General features: G+C 44.1%; 1 protein-coding gene across 2 annotated transcripts in view; it reads left to right on the forward strand.

The window, feature by feature from the left end:
* Window positions 1-25,199, forward strand: part of SESN2 (sestrin 2) — a 27,709-nt gene continuing 2,510 nt past the window's right edge. The window contains exons 1-9 of one of the 2 annotated variants that reach the window (XM_044667941.1): window positions 1-84; window positions 15,841-15,906; window positions 17,921-18,118; window positions 20,003-20,185; window positions 21,771-21,983; window positions 22,151-22,301; window positions 23,105-23,223; window positions 23,608-23,798; window positions 24,641-24,785. In XM_044667941.1, the coding sequence (XP_044523876.1) occupies window positions 1-84; window positions 15,841-15,906; window positions 17,921-18,118; window positions 20,003-20,185; window positions 21,771-21,983; window positions 22,151-22,301; window positions 23,105-23,223; window positions 23,608-23,798; window positions 24,641-24,785 (1,350 nt within the window). Of the gene's footprint in view, window positions 85-15,840; window positions 15,907-17,920; window positions 18,119-20,002; window positions 20,186-21,770; window positions 21,984-22,150; window positions 22,302-23,057; window positions 23,224-23,607; window positions 23,799-24,640; window positions 24,786-25,199 lie in introns of those variants that run through there. The other variant, XM_044667943.1, reaches the window with a different exon arrangement.

A 25,199-nucleotide genomic window follows, 5' to 3' on the forward strand; every position in this document is an offset into this window, starting at 1 on the left:
ATGATCGTCGCCGACGCGGAGAGCTGCGCCGGAATCCAGAGCTATATCCCCTACGCCCAGTGCGGCGGCGCCGGAGCAGCGGAGGTGAGTGGGCTATACCCCTCCGGAGTCTTCCCCTCGAGCCCAGGAGGGGACTCGTCCGATGTCCTGTCCCCTAGCAACCGGACCGGCTCGACGGCTGGTTTGGCTTTGAGATCGGGAACTAGGGGCAGAGTGTAACCTGGCTCTCGGGTTGCATCTACTGGCCGCCGCTGCCCGGCTCTCCTGCCCGCCCACCCTAGGAACAAACCCTGGACGACTTCTTAGGGACGGAGTGGGGGTTGGGGGAAGGAGGGGCTTCCCGAGCTAGCCAGTTGCTTGCCCAGTTAGCGCAGTCTTCAAGCCCAGGCATGCCTGGGCCCGTCGTTGGCGACCCGGTCCGCTCCTTTCCCTGTATTTCTTTGGAAACGACCCGTCGAGGTCTCAGATCCTTGCCTTTGGGGAGGTGGTCGCGGAGTCCTTCACCCTTGGGGCGGAGGAGGAGGCGACTTTCGAGGCACTGACCGATGTTCCCTGGTCTGGCACCCTCTGCACTATCCTCCGTCCTCCTTCCTTTCCTCTCCCTCCTGGGGAGAAAGATCTCGGACCGGGGATGGGGGGGGGGGGCGAGGAAGAGCGGAAAAGACTGAATGGGAACCCTAACGGCCAGGAGAGCGAGGTGCTACCTGGACAGAGGTGGTCCATTGACTTCTCTGAGTGTGGGAGCCCCTGGCAGGTTTAGCAGTTCCGTAGAGACCTGTCCTCCTTCGGGCAAGAGGTGCCCGAGGAAAAGAATCCTGCAGCCCCAGATTAGTGATCATTCGGTTCGATAGGCTCAGCCACTTGTTAGCTGTTGGGGTGGGGGTGGCCATAACTGAGCCTTCTTTCCTCATCTGTGACACGAAGCTAAATGCTTGTCCGACCTACCTCACCTCGTAGACATGAGGAAAGAGCTTTGTAAACTCGAAAACGTTGCCGAAGTATGAGCTGTTTACCGAGGTTTCCTCCCCCAGGAAGCCTTCCTTGACTAATCTCACCTGATTCAGATCAGACCATTCCTCTTGCCCAGTCTCCTTCCAGAGCACCGGCACGTTTTTTGTAATGTAGGAAACGAGTTCTTGTAGCTCTCCCTGCCTGTAGTCTTGAGTTCTGCTATCTGAAGTCATTGGGATGAGGGTGGGGGTGCTCCCACCCCATTAACCTGGGAACTCCTCACTGAAATGCCTGGCGCGCCCTGGAAGGAACCTCAGCCCCTCAATTTTACCTGGGGGGGAGGGGAAAACACCTGGGGATATAAAAAATTAGGTGACTTGCTTAAGGCCATATAGGTAGTAATGGTGGAGGCTAGATTTGAACTAAGGGTTTCAGAGACCTTGCTCTTTACCGTCTTAATTCCCTAATAAGGGGGAAGACCCAGAATGACCTCCGCGACCTCCGCGGACTAGTGTGATTGAGATTATACGGTCCTTCCGGAGGTGGAAAAAAGAAAGGCTTCTGCCTCCTCTCGCTTCCCGATGCCACTCCCCCCTCCGACCTCCAGGTGTGTCCGTTGGGGAAGGACGGAGGAAGGCCGAGACTCCTCTCCCTTGGCCATGCCCCCTCACCAGATAGAATCGCTCCCCAGTGGAAAACTTCGGAATCCCGGTGTCAGCAGCGAGAGATGTCTGCGCGGTGACTGCGAAGTTAATGAGTATTCCGAGTTGTCTGTCTGGGAAGTCTGGCCTCCTTTGGAGAACAGGCTTTTCTTCCCGATAGCACTTGGCCGATGTGGAGTCTGGCTAAGGGAACATTCTCGGACAGATTCGGAGTCCCAACCCCCCAGGCGGTAACCCGGGCACTTCCACCACAAAATGGATTTGACCGGCACCACTGCCCCACCTGGCCCTGGCAGTGCTGAGGGCCCGGGGAGAGCTGGATCCTTTGATCAGAGCTGTCATTCACCAGGGCAGCCTGGACCACGTTAGAATGGGATTGGGAAGGCCGAACCAAATGCAATAAAAACATCCATAATGCTACATTTTAAAGCTAGCTCTGTATGTGGTTTGCTGGGATCCTTAAGTATGGATTCCTGGCCCTGGTTTCCATCTGAGTTTGACCCCACCGATTTAGATAACCAAATCTTCACCTTCACTTTGTCGTGTCCCACTCCTCTGGACATCACGGACCATAGCTATCCTTGGGGTTTTCTTGGCAAAGATTCCTATGGAGTGATTTGCCATTTCCTTCTCCAAAAGATCCGTTTTTGTCAGGCTGTTTAATAAGAGGTGAGACCACTTGCCCAGGGGCTCACAGATAGAAAGTTTCTAAGGCTGGATTTGAATTGAGGTCTTACTGACTTTTGGACTTGAACTCAGAACTTTCTGACCACCACAGCCTCTCCCTTCTTGGAACTCACCAGAGCCTAATAAGGGAAACACAAAGATGCCTTCTGTCTTAAAATTAATACTAGAGTAGATATTGATTCTAAGACAGAAGACCAGAAAGGGCCAAGCAGTTGGGGTTAGGGGACTTGCCCGGTGTCACACAGCTAGGACATCCCTGAGGGCAGTTTTGAACCCAGGACTTCCCTTCTCCAGACCTCACTTTCTGTCCACTGAGTCACCTAGCTGCCCCTGACACATATAACTCTTACCAAAAAGTTACAGTCATAGTTTTAACAAGGGGTTAATTCGAGCTTCAAGGAGGAAGAAAGAGCATTTCTGATTACAGGAGTCAGGGAAGACTCTAGAGAGGGCACTAGTGTTGGAGGTGGAGAGAGATGAAGTCAGAGCATTCCAAATACAGGGAATGAATGTCCTAAGCAAAAGGAACTGGGGACCCCAAACCATAGAAGCGGTAGGCACCAGGTTAGGAATAATCAAGAACTTAGATTAGAAAGGTAAATTGTCAGAGCCTAGAATGGTAGGCCAAGCCTTTGAAACAAACATGAAAGCATAGACAATTAGAAGCCATTAAAAGGTTTTCACCCAGGAAAGTCAGACGGCCCTGACCCTTTGGTTGGGTGCTAACAACAGTCTGCTGACTCCATTACTAGGTGCTGACTGAGTGGTATTTACTACTAGTAGAGCAAAATGAGCCTCTGTTGGAGATTGGAGGGAAAGGGGAACCAGTCTTTGATTTACATAAAATCACTTAACCTCTCTGTTTCCCTGGTAACTCTGAAAGGAGTAGCCAGTCTGTTAGCCAGCATTTATTCTGGGCTTGGCCCTAAATTCTGGTGGTACTTAGGAATGGCATAAACCACCCTCCCTGCCCTCAAGGAGCTCCCATTCTTATGGGAGAGACTGATGTGAAAAAGAACAAAAGATATTTACTGAATAATTGTAAGGTAATCTCTGGGGGAAGGCCTCTCTTGGGTAGGTGAGATCTTAAACTATAGCTGGGGAAACTTAAAGAGGCTGAGATAAGGTGGGAGAGCATTCTGGCTGGAGGGACAGCCCACCGAGGAGGCCGGAAGATGGGGAAAGGAGAGTCAACATGAGGATTTTAGCTTAGAAGGTTTTTTAAACCCCTACCTTCCTTCTTAGTATCAATTCCAAGACAGGAGATCACAAAAGCTAGATCACTGAGGTGACACAGCTAGGAAGTGTCTGAAGTCACATTTGAACCCAAGTCTTCTTGACTTCAGGCCTGGTGCTTAATCCACTATACTACCCAGCTGCCACTAAAGTGCTTATAAATTAAGAAAAAGTGGCTAATGTGCATTAGTAGGAATCGTTTCCTCATTGGAAAAAAAAAAAGACAGACCAAAAAGAGGAATGCATTTGACTGTCTTTTTTCTAGGTAGGCACAGAACCTGCCAAGTAGAGCTCAGCATGAATTCTGTGTCCTAGCCTTGGCTCACCACTAATAATGTAAGGTGTTACTTTGATCAAGTCATTTTCCTTTTTTTATCATTTAGGAGAAGAGATTAGGGAAAAATGTCCTTTAAGGTCCCTCTTTGCCTTAAGTCCTCACTGAATGATTCCACTCATTAAAAAATTCAATTAATATACCCAATTTAAATTAAGAGGGTTGAGCTCAAAGGTATGTAATAAATGGGAATATAGAAACAATAAATATGTCATATGTTTATTAATACATATATTAATTATGTATATAATGGGAAAATAAATGTTTTCTGGAGCCTTTAGAAAGCTTTGTTCCTAGCTCTGTAAATAGCCCGATCTCCAAGGACTATTTGCTGGCCTACCTCCAAATCCTACCCTGACTTCTCTGGAGTTCTTTTATCCGACTGGGATCAGAGCCTACAAGTGGCTGCTCTAACTGAGAAGAGTCACAGACTGACACCTGGAAGGGATCTTGGAAACCATCTAGTCCAGCCCTCTCATTTTAGCAGAGCAGGAAATTGTGGCCTGAGAGAGGTTAGGTCACTTGCCCCAAGTCACTCAGATGATAAGTAGTAGGACTGGAATTCAAATCCAGGTCTTTGGGATCCAAATCCAGTGTTTTTCCACTGAATCACAGCTGCTTTAGATTTCTCTTGCCTGAAAGGCATTAAATAGCTGGGGCAGGGCATTGGCTCCAGGAAGGGTGGTGTGAGAGGACCAGCTCTGTCTGTATACCCTGAATGGGTACAAAGGGGAGAATGTGTGAAAAAAAACACCATTTATTCAGTACTTAACTACATTCCAGGGAAGGAAGAAACAGATCATAGCTGATTTTTGAATTTCTTGGCAAGGTTACCAGAGTGATTTGTATTTCTTTCTCCAGCTCATTTTACAGATGAGGAAATGGAAGCAAACCCGTTAAATGACTTGCCCAGGGTCATGAAGCTAGGAAGTATTTGAGACCAGATTTGAACTAAGCTAGGTATTCTAGGCTTCATGGGACCTCCTATGCCTAACAACATAGATTTAGAGTCAAAAGGAGACTTGAAAATGATCTATTCCAGCCACTTCATTTTCTAGAAGAAACTGAAGTCCAGAGAGATTGTCTTGCCCGTGATCACTCACACAGGTGATCATTATACCGTATGGACCCCAGGCTGAGTTTCATTTCCCGACTCTATAAAATAAAGAGGGCAGAAGAGGAAAATCCTGGTTTCAAGTCCCGTCTCTGAGCAGGTCATGGAAGGTTTGGGCAGGAGGCATTTTAGCTATTGCATGTTTTGGGGTCTTTTTAAAGAATATTTTCCCCTCAAATCACATAAAAAATAGCTTTTAGCCTTTTTTTTTTTTTTTTAATTCAGACAAATTACCTTCCCCCCCTTACTGAAACAGCAAGCACTTTGATATAGAATCTTCATGTAGCTGTTCTGTGCAAAACAGGTCATTTAACCCTCCGGGGCTGGAGTAACTCTCTAGAAGTCACAGACCTTTGGATAGGCTTCTGTATCCCTAGAGGGAGTTCCCTTTAGTGATGAAATCACCAGTCTGGTGAAATCAGGGATCATAAAGAAAGGTCACCTGCCTTTTTAGACTGTGAAGTCCTATAGAAAGATGGGACACATACATTTTTTATCTTCTTATCCGTGGCACAACATGTTGTTGAGTTGTTTCAGACTTGTCTGACTCTTTGTGGCCTCATTTGGGGTTTTCTTGGCAAAGATGCTCCACCATTTCCTTCTCCAGCTCATTTGACAGATGAGGAAACTGAGGCCAACAGGGTGAAGTGACTTGCTTGGGGTCACAGAACTAGAAAGTGTCTGAGGCTAGATTCAAACTTGGGTCTTCCTGACTCCAGGCCCAGCACTCTGTGCTACTCACACCCTCTCATAGTCCTTTGATAAACATACATCCTAGAATTTGAGAATTACAAGGAAACTCTTGAGATCATCTAGTCCAAGCCATCCATAGGAAAGCTGCAGTATACCTAACAGTCATCAAGCCTCTTCCTGAAGACCCTGGAGGGACAGGCAGCTACCCACTGCCTCCCTGGGCAGCCCATCCCACTTTTCAGCAGCTTTAACTGGTAGACATTTTTTCCTTCATATATCAAGCCTAAATGGGCATCTTTGTAATTTCACTCATTGCTTCTGGCTTGCCTCTCTGGGAGTAAACAAGTCTGATTTCTCCTCCATGGAACATCTCTTCCATACTCCAAGGCAATGATCCTGTTTCTCTTAAGTCTTTTCTTCTACAGACTAAGTAGACTCAGTTACATCAAACAATCCTCACATGACTTAGACTCAAGACCCCTTCCTAGGGGTAGGATGGAGCCAGCTCTTAAACCCTTAACTTCTGTCTTAGAATCAACACTTAAGTTTCCAAGTAGCAGGGGCTAGGCATTTGGGGTCACACAGCTAGGACGTGACTTAAGGCTAGATTTGAACCAGGACCTCCCATCTCTTAAGCCTGGCTTTCTCTCCACTGGGCCAACCTAGGTGCCCCACTCAGCAAGCACCACAAACCAGAGCTCTGTTTATTGTTTTATTGCTTATCCAGACTTAAGAAAGTAATGAAGAAAATGTTAATAATATAGATTAAAAAAAATTTTTACACTGTCCTGGGGGGCAGCTTGGTGGCTGCCTTGCCTTTACCGCTCTTCTGCCTTGAAATCAACACTTAGTATTGATTCTAAGATAGAAGTTAAGGGTTAAAAAAAAAAGAATATCCTCTAGTTCACAGAGTTACTAACCATTTACCAGTATACCATTGCCTTTCACCAACTCGTTTGCCATCCTCTGGTCATTCTCCATGTCTTTCTTCAGCTTTGATGCCTAGAATGGCACCTAATACTCATGAGAGCAGAAAACAGTGAGGCTATCTATCACTTCCCTCTTGCTGTAAGCTTCTCCTTCCTCAGTACGATCCATGGTTATACTGTACTTGCTTTCTTGTTAGCTCCATCACCCTGCTACCGAAAATTGATCTTTCATTCAGTCAGTTGTCAAAAACATTGATTAAGTACCCATCCGCCAGAAACTGTTCTAAGCAACCAGAAGAGAAATATGGGTATTTGTTGTTGTTTTTTTAATAGGTCCACTAAAAACCTCAAATCTTTTTTTGAGTTGGAAAAAAAAACAGCTCTCTAACCATGCCTCTGGGCAGCTAGGTGGCAGTGGATAGAGCTCCTATTCTGGAGTCAGAAAGACTCATCTTCCTTGAGTTCAAATATGACTTCATCAGATACTTCTTGTCTGTGTGACCCTGGACAAATCACTTCACCCTATTGGCCTCAGGTTCCTCATTTGTAAAATGAGCTGGAGAAGGAAATAGCGAACCACTCCAGTGTCTTTGCCAAGAAAGTTCCAAATGGGGTCAAAAGTCAGACATACTGAAGTGACTGAACAACAATTATATTTCTGCCATCTTACATATGTAAAGTCATTTGTTTCTCTGATTTTTACCCAAGTTCAAGTCTTTGCATTTGTCCCTTTTGAAAGAGGTCCAACCTGTCCCATGCTCTAGTCTATGAAGATCCTTATGGATCTTGACCCTTTTGGACACTGTTTGTTTTCCCTCTCAGCTTTGTGTCATTTGCAGATTGAATTACCTTACCTACAAAGGCAAGCAAAGGTTCCCCCATCCCCACCCCAGGAACTCCACTGGAGACCTCCTGCCACACTGACACTGGAACCATTAACAATGGGGGGGGGTGTTTCAGTCTGTCCATCTGATCAGATCATGGTCTGGTCCATATCAATATGAGACAACGTTATCAACAACTTTGCTAACATCCAGGTAGGCTGTGCCAAGGTCACACTCTCTTAATCTTTTCTTGATTCAACCACGCTGGTTCTTTCCCTTTGCAAATGTTTGGCCAGCATCTTTTTTTTTTTTTTTGTAATCCTTACCTTCCATCCTAAATTTAGTGTTGTTTATTGGTTCCAAGGCAGAAGAATAGTAAGAGCTAGGCAATAAGGATTAAGTGACTTGCCCAGAGGTGCACAGCTAGGAAGTGTCTGAATTCGGATTTGAACCCAGGACCATCCTACCCCCTAATCTCTAAGCCTGGCTCTCAATACACTAAGCCTACCTGCCCACTCAACGAGTATCTCTTTTAAGCCATTCTCAGTTTTTCCAGGAATAGAAATAAAGTCACTGGCCTAGAATTTCCATCCAATAGTTTGGAAATGGGTACATTTGCCATTCTCTAATCTTGTGACCTTTCTCTCATTTTTCTTGATCTTTCAAATATTGATGGCTCAGTGATCCCACTTGTTAATTCTTTGTGACCCAAGGCTATATAGTTCATCTGGGCCAGGGACCTGAATTCATCAAGCGCCAAGTCCTCTCTTACTATCTCTTTGCCAGAGTATCAAATTCCATGTTCTTTCATTTTCAATGTAAAGGTCATTCTTCTTTTTTACACAGAAAAAAACAACATAAGAATTAAGCAATTCTACCTTCTCTCTATTTTTGCTTAGTCTTCTCTATTCCAAGCAAAAGTTCCCAATTTTCTTTGATCTTCATTTCTCTCCCAATATAGCTTCTTTAAAAATAATAATTTTTTTCTTATTTACTTCCTCAGTAGACTTAAGTTCTGTCTCAACTGTATTTATTTATTTATACTTACAAATGTCTCAGCCCATCTCTGAATCATAGAAGGCATTTTAAACTTTAGATAGAATTCCTGACAATCATTCTTTTGCTTCCTGGCCTCAATTTCATCCCTCTTCTGTGAGTTTCTTTTTTTTTTTTTTTTTCATCTTGTTAAGTTGATAGTGTGTTCCGCTATATAGATGTCTTCTAATAAATCTCATTCCTCTTCATTAGAACTATTCTCCTTTTCTTTATAATTTCATTCTTGAATATCCCATATTTCTCCTGGGGTAACTTCCCCTGAAGCTCCTTGGGATCCTCCCTATCTTTTCTGAACCCTTTAAAATTAGTTTCCCCAAATCTAAGACAAATATCAGACAATTATGAAGTGATCCCTGGCTTGCCCTACTCTCCCCAAAGTTATCATCTCTATACTAGCAACTCCTTGAGTTAGGATTAGATTCAGAAAAGAACTTCCTTTTTGTGGGATCCTCCAATTTTTGAAAGATGAGATTTAGCACTAAGGCAAGTCAAGAAAGAGACAGTTTGGGGGTGGGAAGAGACAGAAAGAGATAGCAGCACAGCATGTAGATGTCTAGTTAATTGAAGTGTCCTTATCAGTATTATTTCATGATGCTTCTCTACAAAGTTTGTAACTTGTTTCTCAAATTCATCTGTTATTTATTTCTGCCCAGGTGGTCTGTATCAGCATTGTGCTCCAGTCAGCTCTTGCTTGAATCAGCACAAATCAGAGCTTTAACAAATCAAATCTTGAGTTATTGTTTTGTTGATTTCAAAAAGTTTTAACTGCAATGCATTTTAGAAGGATGGGTGCATAATTTCCTCCTCCTATACCTCCAGACAACTATATCGAATTTTGCCTGAGCTTAACAGACAGGCAATAAAGATATCTCCAAATGGAGACCTGTTAACTCCAGTTATCATCATCATAATGACTGGCATATAAATACTACTTTAATTTTTGTTTTATTTTGTTTTTAATTTTCTTGATTAATTTAGAATATTTTTCCATGGTTACATGATTCATGTTCTTTCCCTTCCCTCCTTCCACTCCCTTCCCATAGCCAACACGCAAATTATTGATATTTGCACTAGGGTAGGGTTTAGAGTCTACATCCCCAGTCATATCCCCATCAACCCATGTGACCAAGCAGTTGTTTTTCTCTGTGTTTCTGCTCCCGCAGTTCTTTCTCATAAGTCCTTCAGAAATGTTTTGGATCATTGCATTGCTGCTAGTAGAGAAGTCCATTACAATTGTAAATACTACTTTAAAATTCACAATGTGTTTTATATTTAATATCTAATTTTTAGCCTTATAACAAACACCTCTTTTTTGTAGTTGCCACCAATGATAGTATCACTTTTTTCTTTGACCTTTGTTCATACTCTTTCAGGCTTTCACACTTGAATTTTTTCATATAAGCATAACTACTTTTTTTTTTTTTTTTAAATAAAACCCTACTTTCTGACTTAGAATCAATACTATGTAAGCCAGCTAAAGTCCCCTACTTCCAGAACACTTAATCTCAGTTCGTTCCCTCTGAGACAACTCCTAATTTATCTTTTATGTACTTTGTACATGATTACTTATTTGTTTTATATATATATGTATATGCATCTAATTATATATTGTCTTCTTCCATTTGACTGTGAACTCCTTTCCAACAGATTTGTGGGTTTTGTTTTTTTTAAAACTTCTATCTTAGAATTGATACCAAGAATTGGTTCCAAGGCAAAAGAGCAGTAAAGACTAGCAATTGGAGTTAAGTGACTTACCCAAGTTCATTCACACAGATAGGAATTGTCTGAGACCAGATTTGAACCCTTTGCAGTTAGGAGATCCTTTGTTTCTTCTTAGTCGTTCCCTTTACTTTAATTGAATTGACATATATAAAATGACTTCAGTAGAAAATAGAAAATCATGAAGCATTTTTTTTTTAACCCTTGTACTTCGGTGTATTGTCTCATAGGTGGAAGATTGGTAAGGGTGGGCAATGGGGGTCAAGTGACTTGCCCAGGGTCACACAGCTGGGAAGTGGCTGAGGCCGGGTTTGAACCTAGGACCTCCTGTCTCTAGGCCTGACTCTCACTCCACTGAGCTACCCAGCTGCCCCTGAAGCATTTTTAAAAAACTTTTATTGATGTCTTTTGGTTTTATTTCACCTACCTTTCCCAATGTATCCTTCTGTTCTGTCCCCTTCCCATAGTCATCTCTTTGAACAATTCAGCAAATCCCAATGAGAAAGTAGGACATCTGCAGTACTCTACCCAAACGAACCCATTCTTCAAAGAAGGGAGGGAGTGGCCTTCACATCTCTTATTCTAAGACAAGCTTGGTCATAATGATATGGAGATGTTCCAGAGTCCTCCTGTCTTGTTGTTTTCCTGGGTCTGCTTTCTTTGTTTCAGTTCTTCTTCTTTTTTTTTTTCAACTTTATTTTTTAAACCTTACCTTCCATCTTGGAGTTAATACTGTGTATTGGCTCCAAGACAGAAGAGTGGTAAGGGCTAGGCACTGGGGGTTAAGTGACTTGCCCAGGAAGTAGCTGAGGTCAGATTTGAACCCAGGACTTCCCATCTCTAGGCCTGACTCTCAATCCATTGAGACCCAGCTGCCCCCTTTTGTATCAGTTCTTATATTTTCCCATGCTTCTCTTTATTATATTTGTCTTTTCTTCCTACCTAGTGAGTACACATTTGGGTACCATGATTTTGTTTTTGTTGTCATTCAGTAGTGTCTCACTCTTCATAAGTTCATTTGAGGTTTTCTTAGAAGAGATACTGGAGTGGTTTGCCATTTCCTTCTCCAGTTCATTTTTTAAATGAAGAAACTGAGGCCAACAAGGTTACGTGATTTGCCCAGGGATATACAGCTAGTAAGTGTCTGAGGCCAGATTTGAACTGAGGAAGATGAGCCTAGCATTATCTACTGCACCACCCAGCTACTCACAACTTTGTTTTGCTGTTTATAGATGGATGGACATAGTTTCCATTTCATTTATGCCTTAGCAGGGGGCTCTCTCCAGATTGCCATCCCGATTGGTTGGAATAGTTCCCCAACTAGACATTAGTACAGCTGTCTTTTCATATACAACTTTTCTAACATGGATAATTTTCATCTTTAATCCTTTTGGCTAATTTGCAGAGTGTAAGGTGAAATCTCAAGAGTTCCGAACAGCATTTATTTTTAAACATTTACCATGTGTTTGGTACTGGAAATACATAGATCAAAGGAAACTACCTTGTATAAGGGTGATGATGAGTATTCCTAGAAGAGGGTAAATTGGTGGTGGTGAGATGCACACATAAGAAGATATGATCCTCAAAGAGACTTCTGCCTGAAGCTGAGCTCTAAAGGAAGCCACCAAAAAAAATCAAGTGGGAGGAATGGGAGGTGAGAAATCACTTCTGACTGTGAAGCAGCAGATCAAAGGAGGGGTTGGAGGTGACATTTGAATAGATTTTCATGTTGAGATCTGGTTGAGATGTTTTGGGAAGGACATTGACAAGCTAGACTGTATACAGAGGGATGGCCATGATGATGAGGGGAGCAGAAAGCCGTACTGGCCGAAGATAGGTAAAAGAAACAAGGTATGTGAAGCCTAAGAAGAGAAAACTGAAGAAAGAGATGATAGCTAGCCTCAAGAGTTGGAAGGGCTCTCATGTGGAAGAATGACTAACCTTGTTTTCTTAGCCCCCAAGAGCAGAATAAGAACCAATGGGTGAAAGTTATAGGAAGACAGATTTTTGATTCAGCATAAGAGAGGGTGGAATCTAAAAGATTAAAAGTTCCCCCCCAAAGTAATAGGTTGTCTCTTGGGGTAGTGAATTCCCCATCACAAGGAGGAACTCAAGAGGAGACTGAATGACCACTTTCAGGTGTCTTAAAGATGAAATTCAGATTCTAGGCACAGGAAACTGCATCATTAGAGGCTGGAGAATAAGGGAACAATCCACTTTGGCCATAGAATAGGAGTGTTAGAGAGATAGGAAAGAGCTGTGAAGGGCCTGGAGTCCCTGGCACTCACAGCTTTAGATTTTATCCTGTAGGTGGTCATAGGGAAGGAACAGTTAAGAGTCTCTAAGCTGGCTAATGAAGTGATTGACCCTGTTCTTTTGCAAGATTACTAGTGGATTGAAAGGGAGGAAAGAAAATAAAATGGCAAGAGGTGGTGCCTGGGCCAGGGTTAGAGGTATGGAATATGGCATTAGGGAATGTGGAAGGGACTGTAGCGGGTTTTATCCTGGGAGAGACAGTGATAGCTTTAATAGAAATGAAGAAAGAATGAAAGGGAGAAGCTCCTTTTTAGGTGAATTAAATGTTGGCCATTAAAGCAAGTCAGAGGTGTGGAGCATGAAAACTGTTAATGTACAAGTAACTGGACTTGGGAAGCATCAAAAGAAGAAGAAAAAAAAAAGAAAATGAGGGAGCTGAAGGGCTGTTGTCATTCTCTATTTACCTTTGATCTCCTGGCCAGCTGCAGTTTGGGGGGTTTTTTGTTTTTGTTTTCAGCTGAATTTAGAGATGCCCCATGAAAATTTAGAACCCAGCCCCTTAGGGATACAATGTCTAGAAAGGGCAACTAGTGCTTTAGACCAGTCAAAGTGGGATGAAGGGAGGGCCCTAAAAAGAGTGAAGGAGGTATAGACCAGCAAAGGTCAGGGGTAAAAGGATAAATAACTTTTCCTGACATGACTGGGAGGAGGAGGAGTCCACCTATCTCTGGAAGGCATCTCTCACCTATAGGCCCCCATTGAATTTGCCCCAGACGGAGCATGATATAGTGGAAAGGTCCTAGAACTTGGAGGCAGAGGACCCGAGTTTGAATCCTGTTAGCCTGGGACTGGGGGTGTGGGGATAAGGTAGTGCTACTGGCAGTGGAGAGAGGAAGGAGAATTTATTAAGGGCCTATTCTGTGGCAGACACTCTGCTAAGCACTTTTAAACTATTATCTTATTTGATCCTAAGTAATCTGAAGTAGAAGAACTAGACCAGAAGTCTTAGGGTTCAAGCCACTCTGGTATTGACGATCCCGGTAACCTCCCCTTTACAAGACATTCATCTCCAGACTCCCAAGCACTCTCCCTGACCTGGGAACCCCATGCCTCAAATGCTCTCCCTCCTGGCTTCCTTCAGTTATCAAGGAACATCCAGCCTTCTCCAAGAAGCCTTTCCTGATCCCCCGGCTGCCGCCTCCCCCGGAATGTTAGCACCTTGCCCCTGTCCATTGTGTTCAGTAGTTTGTTCACTCTGACCATACTATCCATGGGGTTTTCTGCCATTTCTTTCTCTAGAGGACTAAGGCAAACAGAGGTTAAGTGACTGGCCCTGGGTCTCACAGCTAGTGTTTTGAGGCCAGATTTAAACTCTGGTCTCCCTGACTTAAGCCCCAATACCCCCATCCACTGACCCACTTATCTGCCCTCCATTTATTTTGTGCATAGTTGTTTCCTTGAGGGCAGGGACTGTCAGGACAGTCCCTGGCCTATGGAAGGCCTGTAAGAGCCTCATTTTCTTCCTCTGTAAATGCTACGTCCCCCACATTTGCTCTGTAGTTATTAGGGCGAGCCGGGAGGGTGGGTCTCCACGTTCCCAAGGAAGCTGGCCGGGCCCAAAGGAGGGATTTAGCTGCTCGAGGCCTTTGAGAGAGACTCAGGCTCCCAGTTGCTGACCCTGCAGGCCCTGACACCTCTGTGGCTGGGGGGGTGGGGGTGGCGGTGAGCTTCCTCAGGGTTGAGAGATTCAGGAGGCCAGTCTGACCTGTCTCCCATCCTTCTCCTGGCAGCCTTCCTGGCTCTGTTCCCCAGCTGGCCCTGGCTGGTTCCACCCCCTTGTGAGCTGTTTCCATCTGTCCTCAGCCCCCACTGGGGGGTGGGGTAGCCGGGAGGGTGGATGAGGAAGGGGATATGCCCAGTCAGCAGCTCCTTATCTCCCAGACTGAGTTGTTTATTTTGGAGGAGGGGAAGAGAGGGAGATTTGGCCTAGGAGGCCTGAGGAAGTGAGGGAGGCTATAGCTAAGGCTGGCACCTGCGAGGGTGCCCCTGAACTGGAGCTACTGGGGCTCTGTGAGCTCCCCTGCCCCCAGCCTCTCTTTCTATGGATAAGAAAACTGAGCTCAGAAAAAGGGGAAATGACCCACCCAAGGCCACACCCTGAAACCCTAGGAACTGAGGGGCTCTGCCTGGGGGCTGGGGAGCCACTCCAGGGTTCTAGTTCCAACTCTGAATCCCTAAGGGATTTCTTAGCTTGGGATGAATGCTGACTATGAAGGAGGAGTGGTGGGGGGAAAACCTTTATTCCTCTCCCATTTTCCCCTTTTCCCAGATTTTCACCTGAATAAAAATGAATTTTTGGTGAAAAGTATCAAAGAATGATTTCCCCCTTTCCTCCTCTCTCTGGTTTTTTCTCTTTCCTTTATGTAGAGTATTTTGTTGTCTGCCTCCTGCTGGACTGTAAACTCCTCAAGGACAGGGTCTGCTTCACTTTTGTCTTTGTATCCTCTGGGCCCATAAAGGATGGTTGTCTCTTGATTGGAACCTGGGCCATTTTCCTTCTTGGACCTTCCCCCTGGCTAAACTGAAAAGAGCTTTAGAGCAAGGATGACCCCTAAGCAATACACAATGATCCTTGCAGAGTAGCCTAGAAAACCATGTGCCAACATGTTCTATTTATATTTATTTGGTTTAATATATTTTCCAACTGGGGCAGCCGGTAGCACAGTGGATAGAGCACCAGGCCTGGAGTCAGGAAGACCTGAGTTCAAATATGACCTCAGACATGTCCTAGCTATGTGACCCTGAGCAAGTCATTTAACCTTATTGGCTTCAGATTCCTCATCTCTAAAATGAGCTGGAGAAGGGAAAGGGCAATAGTATCTTTGCCAAGAAAATACTAAAAGAATCTGACACTGTTGAAAAGCAACTAAACAACAATAACAACAAAATTTCCCAATTACATTTTTTATTTTTTTAACCCTAATATCTTTTATATATATCCTTCTATATTAATCTTATTTGTTACAGGGCTAGGCAATGGGGGTTAAGTGACTTGCCTAGGGTCATATAGCTAGGAAGTGTCTGAAGTCAGATTTGAACTCAGGACCTCCTGTCTCTAGGCCTGGCTCTCAATCCACTGAGCCATCCAGCAGCCTCTCCCCCCCCCCCCCCCCCCCAATTACATTTTAATCTGGTCTGGGCCAAGGTGCAGGCCATGCATTTTGACACTTCTGATGTAGCTAACCTAAGTTCTCTGCCATCTCTTAAGTCCTAAGGGTTTCTTCCAAATGCAGGCCTGTGTCCTAGGCCAGAGGAGGGAGCCTGGCACTTCTACCCCTATTCTTCTGAACTTCATTGATGGGAATATTTCTTCCCCTAGGAGCAGAAGGTGGCCCCCGCTCGGAGGCTCCCCAGGGGCCCTAGTGCCTTCATCCCAGTGGCAGAGGTAAGCAAGGGGTATCTGACTGGAGTTGGGAGGAAAGGTTGAAAAGGGACATCCCAATTTATACATCTAGTAGGAAGGAGGAGAGGAAAAAAACCTTTGGGGAAACTTAGGGGAAATGGGTACTGAGTAAATAGTTAAGACTCTATAACAAGCTAGACTTGGTAAAGTAAAACATTTCTCTGTACTACGAATCACTGCCTTGGCTTGCTTGTGTTAGGAATCTGGATTTTTAAATATTAGATTTGCTAAAAGTAGCTAAGCTTATCACAGTTGATCATTCCACAGTATTGCTGTTATTATGTTATATTATTATGTAAAATGTTCTCCTGGTTCTGCTTATTTCACTCTGTATTAGTCCATGTCTTTCCAGCTCTTTCTGAAATCATCCTTTTAATCATTTCTTATAGCATAATAGTATTCCATCACCATTGTATACCTCAATTTGTCCAGCCACCCCAAAAAGAACTACTTATAAATATCTTTGTAGGAGTAGGTCCTTCCTCCCACCTTTTTTAAAAATCTCTTTGGTATATAGACCCAGTTGTGGTATTATATATAGGATCAAAGGGATTATAGGTAATCACAGTTTTTATAGTCCTTTGGGCATAGTTCCAAATTGCCCTCCAGAATGGTTGGATCAGTTTGCAACTCCACCAACAAACAATGCATTAGTGTCCCAATTTTGCCACATCCCCTCCAATATTTATCATTTTCCTTTACCATCAGAGTAGTACCTCAGAGTTGTTTTAATTTGTATTTCTCGAACGAAGGATGATTTCGAACATTTTTTTATTTGATTATTGATAACTTTTATTTCTTCAATTGGAAACTGCTTGCTCATATCCTTTGACCATTTGTCAATTGGGAAATGATTTATATTCTTTTAAATTTGACTTCATTCTTTATATATTTGAAAAATGAGACCTTTATCAGAGAAATTTGTTATCAAAAAATTTTCCCCAGTTTGTTGTTTCCCTACCAATCTTGGTTACATTGGTTTTGTTTATACCCCCAAAAAAATTTTTTTTAATTCAATATAGTCAAAATTATTCATTTTACGTCTTGTAATGTTCTCTGTCTCTTGTTTGAGCATAAATTCTTCCCTCTCCATAGATCTTACAGGTAAACCCTTCTATATTCCCCTAATTTATAGTATCAACCTTATGTTTAAATTATATACCCATTTTGACCTTATCTTGAAGGTATGGGGTGTAAGATATTGGTCTATACCTAGTTTCTGCCATACTGTTTTCCCCACTGTATTTCTTGTTGTTTCTCTGCCTGGATTTCTTTGCTCTGAAAGGGCCCCGAATTCCATTCTGGGATTAGTGACTTCCAATATCTCTTACTTACCAAGTATTTGGGTGTGTTCTTGGTGCAGTGAGAAGCCAGAGGAGTATGTTCTTCCAGGGCCCTCTGGGTAGTTCTGACTTATTTCCCTCCTCATCTTGTCTGGCCAGATCCCAGAGGATCCTTAGCTTCTAGGAAGATTTAGAGACTAGGAACAAATCCTGGACAGCTACAGGGACTGAAACATACTAGACAAATGAAGAGGTTAAATTGAAATGAGGAAGATGAGAGAGGGTAGGCATTTATTCCTCTTTTTTTACATGATGGGGCATTCTGGAAAGTGCCGCAAATTGAATGCCGCCAATCATATCTTTCTCCCCTGGGCCCCATTGTGTTGTCATTTCTAGAACCCTCTTCTAGTTTCTTAAGGTCAATGCCTAATGACTTTTCATATTTTTGACTTGTTTCCTATCTTTTTTTTTTTTTTTTTGGTCCAGTTCTGCCAGCTTGATTAATGATCTGTAAATGAATGCATAAATTCACCTAGTTTTTGTCAGGTGAAACATTTTTCTGGAATATAAATGACCGTTCCCTAATTTACCAGGTTTACATCTAGGTTTTTAATTATGGAGTCTTAAGTCAGTCCTGCGCTGGGCCTAGTTCTGGTTTAGAGGGTTGGGGGTTCAAAGAGGACTTGGAGTATAACCCCTCTCTATCCTGACAGATTCTACAGCAGGGACCAGAGGCCATTGAAGAGCAGCAGCTAAGTCTGGAGTTTTCAGCCCCTGGACGGCCAGACAATGTCATGCTGGTGATGAGCCTGCACCCTGACTACCTCAGCAGCTTTTGGAAGATGCAGGGCCTGCTTCTTCGAGTGGATGGACCCCTGCCTTGCCCCTGGAGGCACTACATTGCAATCATGGTGAGCCACTGTGTTGAGGCCTTTGGAAATGGGAAGAGATGGGAAGAAACAGACCAAGAGACCAGGTTCTAGGCCCAGCCACTAAATTCACTATATTACTTAGGCTTCCCTTCCACTTCACTTCCCCAGGACTGTTTCTTTATCCATAAAATGGGTATAATACTTGAACTTCCTATTTTACAAGGATAGGAACTACTTTTCTCTCTTGTCTGATACATCAAGTAGGAAGTAAATGAACAGATGAATGAAAAAGTACAAATTGAAAAGCCCACAAGTCCCAAGGGAAGAGTGGATGAATGGATAGATGGCAAGGATCAGAGGGCTTTCTAGTGTGTTGGTAGGTCAAAGTCAAGAAGCTTGGTAGTCCTACTAAATTATAATTGTTGATAATGGCATTGATAGTCATGTCTACCCTGGGAATGGGTTACATAGAGGAACATCAACCTCAAAGAGCCCAGCCCACAGTGCTCTGGGAAACAATAAGTGAACTTGAGGTCCATTCCTGAATGGACCAGGAATTCTGGGTCTTCTCATGGGTTTGGAAGGAGTTGATATCCATCTAGGAGAGGGAAAGAGAAAGGGGAACATTGGGAGGAAGGTGTATTGCAGTGGTTCCCAAACTTTTTTGGCCTACCACCCTCTTTCCAGAAAAAATATTACTTAGCCTCCTGGAAATTAATTTTTTTTAAATTTTAATAGCAATTAATAGGAAAGATAAATGTACCAGTGGCCATCACTGCTCCCCTGGATCTCTGCAGCACCCACCAGGGGGTGGTGGCTCCCACTTTGGGAATCACTGGTGTAAGTCAAAGAACCCTAAAGTAGGTGGAGAGTTGGTATCCTGGTTTCTCTCTGGGCTGGTGGTAGGGACAGAAATTAATGAAAAGCAAGTTGTTCACAGAAATAAAGTTCCTGCTCTCTATGAATCCTACATTCTAATTTGTTATATTTCAGTTATCATGACTTTTGAGATTTTCTTGTTAAAGATACTAGAGTAGTTTGCCATTTCCTTCTGGCTCATTTTACAGATGAGGAAACTGAGGCAAACAAAGTTGAGTGACTTGCTCAGAGTCACACAGTATCTGAAGCCAGATTTTAATTCAAGAAGATGTCTTCTTCCTGATTCTACGCCCAGCACTCTACCCACTGTGCCTCTTTGCTGCCTACATTCTACTAGAGGGAAATAATACAAATAGAGAATGGTGGCCAAAGAAAGAAAGCATTTTAATCTAGGCAATTCACACAATTGTGAAAAGATCTTAAGGGTGTTAATTACTATACCCTTTCCAGAATTTATGGCACATAATATTGATTTCATTAATGTCCCTCAAGCAAAATGTAGGGGAAGGGCACATGATACACATGGGCTCAGCAGCAGGACAGATGGCAAAAAGATGAGTGGGAGGTATATGTTAAGCCCCTACTCTGTGCTAAGTATTGTGTCAGGTTCTGGGGATACCAACACACACAAAAAAAATAGCCCTTGCTTTCTAGGAGTTCATAATCTAACAAGGAATCAGTGGACAAACTATTGTGTACAAACAAGATATAGTCAAGATAAATTGGGGTTAGTTCCAGAGAGAAGGCAGAATGAGGTGGAGATTGGAAGCAGCCTTTGGAAGAAGTGGAGGTTCGAGGTGAAAACTCTTGAGCCAGAGGACCAGTCTGACCTTTAATTTCCCCCTCCCCATCCCTTTGGACCTTTCTAATCTGGTTCTGCTGACCTGGGCTTTGTCTGTCTAGTGGGTGCCCTGCATCAGCCTCCTTATTCACCCCACCCCAATTACAAAACCTGAGGAATGGCCAAACAAGAGGGAGGTGTCATGTCTGGGTCCCAAGTTCCCAGACTCTATACTCAGCTCTGTCTCCTCTGTCCTCCTGCAGGCCTCTGCTAGGCACCAGTGCTCCTACCTGATTAGCTTCCACATGGCAGAGTTCTTGCAAGTGGGTGGAGACCCTGAGTGGCTCCTTGGTATCCACCGGGTCCCCCAGAAACTCCGAAACCTTAATGAGATCAACAAGCTGCTGGCCCATCGGCCCTGGCTCGTCACCAAGGAGCACATTGAGGTAAGATAGGGAGAACCTTGTAATGATAAAGATAATAGCATTTATATAGGAATTTAAAATTGGTGTAGTACTTCATATATGTTGTCTCATTTGTGTCTCACAGCAACCTTGTGAGGGAGGTGCTGCTATTATCCCCATTTTACAGATGAGGAAACTGGGGCTTGGAGGGGAAATGACTTTCCCAGATTCACACAGCTTAGGAAGTATCTGAGCCAAAATGTGAACTTCTGATCTCCAGGTTCAACTCTTTGCATTGGACCACCTAACTGCCATTTTATCTTTTGTTTTTTATCTTTTCAATTACATATAGAAACAATATTTTTAGGTTTTATCTTTAATAACAAAATTCCACATAAGTTTTCCATAGTTATAGGATTCATGTTGTCTCCCTCCTTTCTTCCCTATCTCCCAGAGTTGACAAGCAATTCAATCTGGGTTATACATGTATTATCACACAAAACATATTTTCTTATTATTCATTCAAATCCTCAAATCATATGCCCAAATAAACAAGTGATAAATCATTTGTTTTCATCTGCATTCCTACTCCAATTGTTCTTCCCCTAGAGGTGTGGATAGCATTCTTTGTCACAAGTCCTTCAGAATTGTCCTGGATAATTCTATTGCTGTTAGTGGCAAAGTCTATCACATTGGATTGTTCTACAATATTTCAGTTACTATGTATAATGTTCTCCTGGTTCTGCTCATTTCTTTCTGCATCAGTTCACATAGGTCTTTCCAGCTCTTTCTGAAACCATGCTGCTCATCATTCCTTATAGCACAATAGTATTCTATCACCATCAGATACCACAATTTGTCTAGCCGTTCCCCAATTGGAAGACATCCCCATAGTTTCCAATTCTTTACCACTACCAAAAGCAGAAAAGCAGAGCTATAAATATTTTTGTATAAACAGGTCTTTTCCCATTTTTTTTTTAAATCTCTTTGGGGTACAGACCTAGTAGTAGTATAGCCCTTTGGGCATAATTCTGAATTGCCCCCCAGAATGGTTGAATCATTTCACAATTCCATTAGCAATGCATTACTGCCACTTCTTTCTAGGCCTCATTTACCCCTTCGTAAAATGAGAATTGAACCATATGATTTCTGTTTCCAATTCCAACACTATAGGTTCTGACATTCTGCATTCTGAGATCACTTCAAGTTCTAATAATCTGTGTTCTAAGGTCCCTAATAGTCTGACCCTAGGGAAAGCCAAATGGTTTAATGGATTGAGAACCAGGCCCAGAGTCAGGAGGACCTGGGTTCAAATCTAGCCAGCTGTGTGACCCTATGCAAGTCATTTAAGCCCCATTGCCTGACCCCTACTGCTCTTCTACCTTGGAACTAATATACAGGATTGATTCTAAGAAAGAAAGTAAGGGTTTTTTAAAAATCACCTACCTAGGGGTCAACTTTGACTTCCATCTTCCCCCAAAGAAACTACTAGCCTTGCCTGATCCTAATCTAATGGGTAAATATGTGGGGTTAAACAAGAGTAGAAGGGGGAGCAGATCATCTCATAATCTTATGAAGAAATGCCACTCTTAAGTGTAATAAGCAGGGGATTGGGATTATATTCTAGGCCCTTCTGACTACTGGCGAACACAGTTGGTCCCTGGCGGAGCTCATCCAAGCAGTAGTCTTGCTCACCCATTATCACTCCCTGGCATCTTTTGTTTTTGGCTGTGGCATCCTCCCAGAAGGAGATCCAGAGGGCAACCCTAGCCTCCAGGTGCCCTCACCACCCAGTGGGCAGAGCAGTCCTCCCAATGGAGACCCTCTTGGTAGTTCTGGGGTAAGTAGCAAGGTTGGTGCCCTGGGGTGGACTTGGTCTTGGGGCCTGGGACCAGAGGGAGGGGAGGGTTGGTGAGCTCAGCCTGGGTTGGGAAGCACCTACCTCTTAGGTGGATGACAAGAGAAAAGAGGAGGGTTAACTACAAGTCTTTTCTCCTCCCCACACAGGGCTTTGATGCTGTTCGGGAAGTAGAGGCCTTGATGGAGCGAATGAAGGTCTTGCAGGAATGCCAACTACAGGAAGAAGTGGCATCCCAAGAGGAGATGGAGAATCGATTTGAACTGGAGAAGTCTGAGAGCCTGCTGGTGGCCCCCACAAGTAAGACAACTGGGGCCTAGGGAGTTTGCTTAATGACTAGAGAACATCTCCTTGGAAAGAATAATTCAACCCCAGAATATACATCAATTGTAGTCATAGTGGCTTTGTCTGTGGAGGGTAGAATAGCTGTCTGGGACCCACTTGGCAAAATGGACAGAACATGATGATGTTTTTTTGGGCCACCAACCTCTCTTTCTCAGCATCTTTGAAGAAATCCTAGAATCCACTTAGAGCCAGGGGAGCTAATTCTAATTAGAGAAAGGGACAAGTATGGTGGGAGTGCCCCACAGAAAGACTTGTGGTGCTGAGGTGTGGGAAAATGGCATGTTTCAACCCCTAGGCTTTGCCTTTGGATTCCACAATCTAGCAGGGTGGCATCAGTCATGAGGGAAGGAGAGGGTAGAGTGAGATGAGATATAGATCAACATCATTGACACACATTGGGAAAAAAGGTATCTGAACCTGTTTCATCAGAGTAAAGATTGAGGGAGCGTGCCCCATTTCCTCAATATCTGGGCCCTGATTTGAGGCTCTTTCTGAATTGCTAGAGAACAACAGTTCAGAAAAATGAAATTCCAGAGTTTGGAAATTAGGAGAGGTCTGGCTGGTGGGATCAAGGAAAGACCTCTTGGAGGAGGTGACCAACATTTTGTGCTGGATCTCTAGGGTGAGGGCAATGGCAGCAGTGCCTTTAGAGTTGCTTCCCATTGTGACTCCCAACCTTCCTCTCACTGTAGCAAGAGGGCAGGGCACCAGGTTCCCCTACACTGGCTCAGCTCTTACTTTTCTGGCTTCATCCGTAGGTGACATCCTAGAACTTACTCCATCCCCCGATGTCCTCTGCTTTGTGGAAGATCCTACCTTTGGGTATGAGGACTTCACTCGGCGAGGCACCCAGGCCCCTCCAACTTTTCGAGCTCAGGTAACTTCCCTTACCTTGTTGGAAAGATCTTCCCAATTCATCTAGGGTTGGTGGTGGGAATAATTAGAATCTAGAAGTCGTCTCCAGGATAGAGACCTAGGCAATGGTTACTGGAGGTGGGTGAGGAGGCCCCAGCAGAGCTGAGAGTAATATAGGAGGCTGCCTTGTTCAGCTCGACTCTTGCATGGCAGATCTTATCCCACTCTCATGGCTCTTGAATTCTTTTTGGATAGATTAAAAAGGTACTTTAGGAGAGTGAGCATCAAGCAAGAAAAATTGTGGCTGAGAGCTATTGGCCCCTTCTGTCTTGAACACAAGTAGTTCTGGGAAAGCCCTCCCAGGGTTCACTGGTCCTCCTCTATCCCCCTGCCCTCTGCTCCTCAGGACTATACCTGGGAAGACCATGGCTACTCCCTGATCCAACGCCTCTACCCAGAGGGGGGACAGCTGCTGGATGAGAAATTCCAGGTGGTGTACACCCTGACCTACAATACTATCGCCATGCACAGCGGCGTGGACACCTCTATGCTACGCAGGGCCATCTGGAACTACATCCATTGTGTCTTTGGCATTAGGTGAGAAGCAGGCGCCGCCCCTTCATCCACAGAAAATCTATGGACAAGGTTTTGTTGATCATTTACTACTTGAGGAGGGTAATAAAATTGGGGATAGCATGTCCCCTGCCCACAGGGAGCCTTCTTTGCAATGCACCAACCCCTAAAGCTCCTAACATGGTTACTTGGGACTTTTCTGTCCCCTTTCAGCAGAGAGTGCCGGACCCCTCTGCTTTTGTTTCCCACTACCTTTCCTTCCTAGTGTTGAAAAGCCTCACCTATTTTTTTTTTTAAACCCTCACCTTCTGTCTTAGAACTAATACCAAGTATCTCTTCCAAGGTAGAAGAGTAGTAAGGGCTCAGGTAATTGGGGTTTAGTGACTTGGCCCAAGGTCACACAGCTAGGAAGTGTCTGTGGTCATATTTGAACCCAGGACCTGCCATCTCTGGGCCTGGCTCTCAATCCACTGAGCCATCTAGCTGCCTCTATCCCATCTCTTCTAACATATACTTTACTTTCTGCCTCTCCTTCCACTTCTCCTATCCCCACTAAACAGGACTTGAAGTCATTTCAGAAGGGTCCTCTAGTCCAGTGGTATCGACTCTTAATAGAAACCTAAGTTTGATACCTTAGTGGGTTCAAGGCTGCGCCGCTGGTCCTGAGCCCTCCTCTAGGTGGCCTCTTAGGAAGGCTGGAGGAATGGCCTTGACTGGCCTGAGAAGTCTTCTTACCTCCCTCCCAGGACCTTTCTTTTCCTGGATATCCAGAAAGCATGTGGAATTGGGATGGGGCTCATCACGGTAGAGGCTGGGTTTCTCCCTGAGAGCATATGATTGACACCGTCTTGGGGCATCCTTCGTAGGTACGATGACTATGATTATGGGGAGGTGAACCAGCTGTTGGAACGGAGCCTCAAGGTCTACATCAAAACCGTAGCCTGTTACCCAGAGAAGACAACCAAGAGGATGTACAACCATTTCTGGAGGCACTTCCGGCATTCTGAGAAGGTAAAGATTTCCTTTGGGCCTTCCTGCTGGAGGGAAAGCTAGGGACCCTTGGAATTAGCTTGTCAGACACAGGAAGGGGACAGGGAGTGTAGTTTATGGAAAGGAGAACCTATGGTAGAAAGATGGGGTAAGTTGCCCTGAGGTGAGTGTTCCAGCTCCAGCACTCAATTAACCTAGGCTGTGACCTTAAGGAAATTGTTTTTGGAATTTCTGTGCTTCAGTTCCCTCATCTTTAAAATGAAAGATTGTGGGACAGCTGGGTGGCTCAGTGGATTGAGAGCCAGGCACAGAAAGGGAAGTCCTGGGTTCAAATGTGACCCGTGTGACTTAACCCCCATTGCCTAGCCCTTACCACTCTTCTGCCTTGGAAACAATACACAGGATTGATTCTTTTTTTTTTTTTTTTTTTTTTTA

Source organism: Gracilinanus agilis, chromosome 3 (genome assembly GCF_016433145.1).
Source record: "Gracilinanus agilis isolate LMUSP501 chromosome 3, AgileGrace, whole genome shotgun sequence".
NCBI classification, from domain to species: domain Eukaryota; kingdom Metazoa; phylum Chordata; class Mammalia; order Didelphimorphia; family Didelphidae; genus Gracilinanus; species Gracilinanus agilis.